The 6,410-nt window shown below is 35.6% G+C and overlaps 1 protein-coding gene across 1 annotated transcript in view; it reads right to left on the bottom strand.

Moving 5' to 3' along the window:
• Window positions 1–6,410, bottom strand: part of LOC107692570 (forkhead box protein J2-like) — an 8,984-nt gene extending 2,574 nt beyond the window's left edge. Inside the window, exons 1-8 of the mRNA XM_016491673.1 lie at window positions 6,156–6,410; window positions 5,523–5,842; window positions 3,245–3,319; window positions 3,008–3,085; window positions 2,836–2,931; window positions 1,696–1,849; window positions 1,291–1,566; window positions 1,111–1,212 (exon numbers count right to left, since the gene is read on the bottom strand). Of these exons, the coding sequence (XP_016347159.1) occupies window positions 1,111–1,212; window positions 1,291–1,566; window positions 1,696–1,849; window positions 2,836–2,931; window positions 3,008–3,085; window positions 3,245–3,319; window positions 5,523–5,828 (1,087 nt within the window). The 5' untranslated portion in view covers window positions 5,829–5,842; window positions 6,156–6,410. The remainder of the gene's footprint in view (window positions 1–1,110; window positions 1,213–1,290; window positions 1,567–1,695; window positions 1,850–2,835; window positions 2,932–3,007; window positions 3,086–3,244; window positions 3,320–5,522; window positions 5,843–6,155) is intronic.

The following is a 6,410-nucleotide window of genomic DNA, read 5'->3' as shown; positions in this document are numbered from 1 at the left end:
ATAACAAAGAGTGAAAAATTTAAGGGGGTCTGAATACTTTCCGTACCCACTGTATGTGTATATATGTATATACCATCTGCAAGAATCAGCTAAAAACACATCTCTTCCATCTTTATTTGACCCTCTAACTCTAGCACATTCTATTCTAATTCTATTCTTTAAAAATCTTGTAGACTTTTTTAGACTAAACCCTTTTAGACTTGCACTCTATTCATTTACTGCTTGTTTTCTTTTTTTAAAAAAACGAACACTAGCTTTTCTAATCTTTTTGTATCCTATCGGTTTTCTTTTTATTTATTAAACAATGAACAAAAGCAAAAAAGGCCTCTAACACTAGCTTGCTCTATTCTTTTTCTATTCTATCTGTTTTCTTTTTATTTATTATATAATAAAAAACACCCTTGCTACGTGTACTGTTAAACTGAGACTTGTTATAGCACTTGCATTTCATTGCTCTTTTGTTGAATTTGATTGCTTCTATTGTCCTCATTTGTAAGTCGCTTTGGATAAAAGCATCTGCTAAATGACTAAATGTAATGTAATGATGACAAAGCTGAATTTTCAGCATCATTACTCGAGTCTTCAATGTCACATTATCCTTCAGAAATCATTCTAGTATGCTGATTTAGTGCTCAAGAAACAGTTATTATTATGACAGTTGTGCTGCTTAATGTTTTTGTTTGCTTATTACATTTTAATTTATATATAATGTAAAACCAGGTTTTCCAGGACAGTGCAAACCCTGTAGATTAATTAAAGTGTTGTTTTAGCAGTTCAGCGTTAACTGTAAGTGCATGAGTATTAATATTATGTTAACGAATCATACATCCTTATAATTATGTATTTAAAAAGATATTAATGGTTTCAGAAATTAGCTATGTTTTGTTTGTTGCATGTAGTGTAGCAATTTTCTACCAAATGGTAGTGTGACTGCTTTTAGTTTGAAGTATAAGAAGATTGCAACTTACAGCAAGTTACAGTTTCAAAATAGCTTCACAACAGAGGAAAATACTGCTTCTGGATGCACAAATTCCAAAACGGTCACTTTGAAACTAAAATGTAACTCCAGAGCGGAAAGTGAAAGCATGTAGACTACAGCTGAGTACTGACCAGGGTGACTGGTGAGATCAATGTTAGCCCAGTCCAGACTACTAGCAATTCTGAAACTCTCTCTCAAAGAGTCAGCGTTACTGAACCAATCTGCAGGAACAGCTGAAGGAGAGAGAGAGAAAGAGAGGTTTAGGACACTCGTATCCCATCAACACATCACCGCTGAGCAGTTATACTCACCATTACTGTGCAGCAGCTTGTCAGGCTCAGTGTTGGAGTTTGGATGAATGTTAGAGTTCTGGTTTGGGTTTAGGTTGTGGATAAAACTAGAGTTAGTATTGGGTGTATTTGGGTTGAAGTTGCCGTTGGTATTGAGGTTTGGGTTAAGAGTAGGGTTGGGGTTGGTGTACTGGTTCATATTAGGGTTTGGACAGGGGCAGGGGGAGAGAGGAGGCAGGGTTGGCGTGTGGAGCGGTGTACTGTCATGGGTTAGTCCATGTAAATTGGTAACGTCCGCTATGAGAGAGAGTGAGAGAGAGAATGTGAATCATTAAACACAACTAAACTGACACATCTTACACCGACTTGATTCTGAATCAAAATAAATGATAAGCCAAAAGGAAAAGAGTGGCATAATAGATTTACTTTGTGAGGTGACTCTCTCTGTCACAGAGCGACAGAGGGACTGGAAGGAATTGTACAGATCTGGCAAGTTCAAATCAGCAAAGGAGAATCGAAGAGAGGGATCAGCATGAGGGTTCGAAGGAAGAGATGTAGGCACTGGGATGTTTGGACGTTGCTGTGGAAATTTAATTTGCAGAGATTCATTTGAGTTATTTAGATAAACAATGTAATATACTACTTAAAAGAATAGTTCAGCCAAAAATGAAAGTTCTGACATTATTTACTCATCCTTACACCCAAACTCCAACTTATTTTCTTTCATGAAGCACGATTCAAATTTTCAATTCAAATTTAAAGGTATAGTTCACCCAAAAATGTTGTCATTATTTTCTCACCATCATGTTATTCCAACCCTGTATAGGTTTCTTTCTTCTGTTGAACAAAAAAGCCAGTTAATTTCCATTATGACCAACACAATCTACCAAAAAGGAAATTATCACAGCCATGTCAAGCACAAATTGGGTTAAGAAGACATGTTTTTGTGTGGCGTCTGAAAGAGAAATTCCTACAATTGCATAAGGTCAGCTGAAAAAGTAATTGTGTCTGTGACTGCTAATTTTTTGCTGCGTGTCTTTAGTAAATATTGACACTAATTTTTTTTTATCTCAAAAGAGGGTTTGTGCTTGCACAAGCTATTAGTAAACTGGTGCTAGCTACTAAGTTGACATCTTTAGAATATGGCACCTCTATTTGATGTCAATGTTGGTTACGTTATATAGAAACAATGACATTAATGGCATCTAAGCACCCTTTTTGTAGATCATACAACTTTAAAGTTGGCACCTATTTTGTAAATGCATAGTATAGATTTTAAATACCATAGATAAAAATAATACCATACAGGTTTGGAATGACATGAGGGTGAGAAAATGATAACAGATTTTTAATTTGAACTATTCCTTTGAGATGATGCATGCATATAAATTCACTATAAATGAAAGTAATCATTTATAGTGTCTACCAGTTTACAAAGTCTACCAGTCACTAGCTTTCTTTTGTTTACCACACACTCTCATTTCCTCATTCTTAGACCTCAAGCTCTGCTATAAGAGGATCTTAATCCTTAATAGAAATAGAAAAGCAGAAGAAATGACTTTGAACCTTGCAAGGAGGGGGAGAGAACGTGCTTTTGGTGTCTGGCTGAGGTGGGAGGGGCTCTGCTTGACTGACAGGCACTTGGGCCACTGAGAATGGAGCCTGAAAGAGAGATGTCGGTGAGTGAAATACTGATCTCACAGATGTGATGAATATACTTCATGTGACGTACTCTTACCTCCTCTTTAGGATAAGGACGTTTGACTCCCCTGGGTTGAGTTGAGTTAGGCGGTACATCCATCGTCCAGTATGAGCCCTAAAACAGGTGATTATTTTAGCTTCAGTATTAGTAAGCAACAAAGTGGATTTGAGAGTGTTATAACAGTTTAAATAGTTAGTAGCATGACAGTAATAATCTTTCCTATTTAAAATGAATAAACCTTAGATATATAATAAAATAATTTGGCTACATCACCTTCCCAGGATCGCTCTGTGGTCGAGGAACTTTCCGGAAACATTTATTGAGGGACAAATTGTGTCGAATTGAGTTCTAAGAGACAAAACAGAAATGTGTCTGTAAATACATATGTATTTGATATGCATTACTATGCAAAGGTTTGGGGTCAGTTAGCTTTTTGGTAACACTTACTTAAAGACTTTATGTATAATCCACTGTAAAGGTTATTAAAGAGTATAATGCATTTATAATTATTCATAATGTGTGTTGAAATACATTATATCTTGTCGTAAATACTTATAACCGAATTTAAAATGCATAGTGTAACAATGAATTGATAAGTGTTATAATGTATTAACTGTGGTTACAATTATTCATGAGATTGTACAATGCATTATAAGGTGCATTACATAACATAATTAATGCATTAAAACTACCTTTATAATGCATTATACATAAAGGCTTTAAGTAAAGTGTTACCAGATTTTTTTTTTTAAGAAATTAATACTTTTATTCAGCAAGGATGCATTAAATGAATCAAAAATGACAGTAAAAACAGTCATGTTTTAAAAGATTTCTATTGCTGTTCTTTTGAACTTGCTATTTGTCAGAATCTTGAAAAATGCGTTTGTCACGATGTGCCTACTGTGTAGGAACGAGGAGCACGGAGACGACGGGGAATAACACCAGGAACAATCTTTTATTCATCCAAATAAAGACTCAATAGCAGGAACACACGCAGAGCACAGGGGTTTGACGTTAGACACGGACAGGAAACAAGGGGCAGAACACACTTTATATACAGAACTAAAGGAGGGGAACTAGACGAGACACACCTGAAATCAATTAACATAATCAACACCGGAGAAACTGGGTCATGGGGAGCACATGGGGAGCAAAACACAAGACACGGAATACAGGGGCATGACAGCATTATGGTTTCCACAAAAATATTAAGCAGCACAACTGTTTCCAACATTAATAACAATAAAAAAGTGTCTTGAGCAGCAAATCAGCATATTAGAATCATTTCTGAAGAACACTGAAGACTGGAGTAATGACTGCTGAAAATTCAGCTTTGCCATCACAAGAATAAATAACATTTTATGAATCATTTGAATAATTTCCTAAAATCGGTTTTTAAACATGTCCAGATTCCTCAGATAATCAGCACCACTTCCAGTTAAAGAGCATCACATATCATTTAGCTTTAATCGTGAAGTAGAAGAGATTGCATCACATTTCCTGTAAAGTATCACTACACACCTACAAACTGTCATTTCACATTGACAGAAAATCTGTTATAAGTCTGTGTGATGAATCTTATACAAATTTTAAGTACGCAATAATAAAAAGCAGTCTGTTCACTTTGACACCTTTTGACCATATGATATGATGCAAAAATGCTCCCCAGAAATTCAAGTCAAGTGTTATATCTATCAAAAGAGAAACTGAGCCACTGGACAGAAGAAAAGGCATGTTTACTTGCTCCATGAGCTCAGTGAGATTCATTCAGGGCTCTGAAATCCAACAACTATCAAAGTCAATAGTCCTTCAAAAGGGCCAAGATCCCAAAAACATAAAAAAAAAAAAACATTGTATGCTGAAAAATTATGAAATGTTAAACTGTTAAATTTAAATGCCTAAAATCTACATTGCGTCCATCAATAACATAAAAATGATCAGTTCTCTAAATGACTTAATAACACATTTTCCTCATACCTTCAATATACATCTTAATCATTATTTGAATGTTTTTAGTGTAGTATTTTTATATCGTGAATTATTAAATTACTTCATAAATATAATTGATATTTTTGGAGGAGTCAAAAATATTCATGAAGTTTTTTGAGGGGTCGCACCACATGACATTTTACAACCTGAACTAACCTTGCCTTGCCAAAAAGACAAGGTGGTCAAATTATTTATTATTTTTAAATGAAAAATTTAAATGTAAATTTTTTCTAGGAAATAATTTAAGATAATATTATGCCATAAAGTTTTCTTTTCAAGTGTTTCTTTCCTTTAATGAGGCTTTTTTTCTGTTTTATGATACCAGGAAGGTTGTATCATCCTGACACGTTTAACTCTGTGATTGACCCTAATATACAAATGAACTGCTTTCAGCTACATTTATATTTCACAACAGTGTTAGTGTGTTTCTAGACTTGTTTATTAAATCAATAAAGGTGTAAATCCAAACCACAGGCCCAGTTCGAGCACAACTGCATACACAATTCTGCCTCAATGCACTATTTAGCACAAGGAAGTGGTCATGTAGTGGTCTGGCCTTTACCTTCCATCCTCTTCCTGCTCTGCTGTAATAAGGAAATGTATTGCTGATCCATGTGTAAATATCATTCAAACTCAGCTTCATTTCAGGAGCAGAACTGATCGCCATGGCTATCAGAGTGGCATAGCTGTGAGGGGGTTTCACTTTGGAATTGGAACCAGGGGACGGTGTCGGTATGGGAGGGATGCCCTTCTCTCGTCCTAGTTCTTTTTTTCGCTCCACTCTTTCTTTCCCTGATCGCAAAGTGCTGATTCCCAGCTGAGGAAGCCAGTCAATGCTGGTCAGACTAGAGTCCAGTTCAGAAGTCATGCTGAAGGGGAGATCTAAGGTGCAGAGAAAACAAAACATTATGTAATACTGTGTTAACCCATGCAGTCCAGCTAAACTGTGAAACCAAGTCAACAATGCCATAGCTGTTGCAAGACGATATGATTTAAAAGTGTGTAGTTATCCCAATCTTAATTTAAAAGCCATTAAGTAATGCTTTGACAAACAAACATATACTTAAAGTATTAGAGTTACTGCACACTGTATGGATCAAATGTTGGATACACTTTTTGGTCTATTATTTCGAAAATAGCCTACTATAAGAGATTAATATGTGTGTTTAAGTATAAAAGATGAGTGAAAACATACCTCTGTTCTGTCGAAGGGCCACAGGTTTCACGCGGTGTTAATTTTTAATGCTGTCATCTGTTGCACAGAGGCAGCCGAGGGATCTCCGCAAATGTTTGTTTATTCTTCTTCTTTCTTGTCTTGTATTTATCGCTGCATTCGTTCGCTACCTGAAGCGCCTAAGTTAACACGTTTTGTATGAAATTTCTGTTTGGGAGAAGAAAAAACAGTAGAAAAAAGTTCTTCCCTTTCTTTCTCTTTCTCCCTCCCGTTCTG

The sequence above is a fragment of the Sinocyclocheilus anshuiensis genome, unplaced genomic scaffold (assembly GCF_001515605.1).
Source record: "Sinocyclocheilus anshuiensis isolate Anshui unplaced genomic scaffold, SAMN03320099.WGS_v1.1 scaffold831, whole genome shotgun sequence".
Classification (NCBI taxonomy): Eukaryota; Metazoa; Chordata; class Actinopteri; order Cypriniformes; family Cyprinidae; genus Sinocyclocheilus; species Sinocyclocheilus anshuiensis.
Note: the sequence above shows the minus strand (reverse complement) of the source record. Positions and strands in the feature narration are given on the sequence as shown.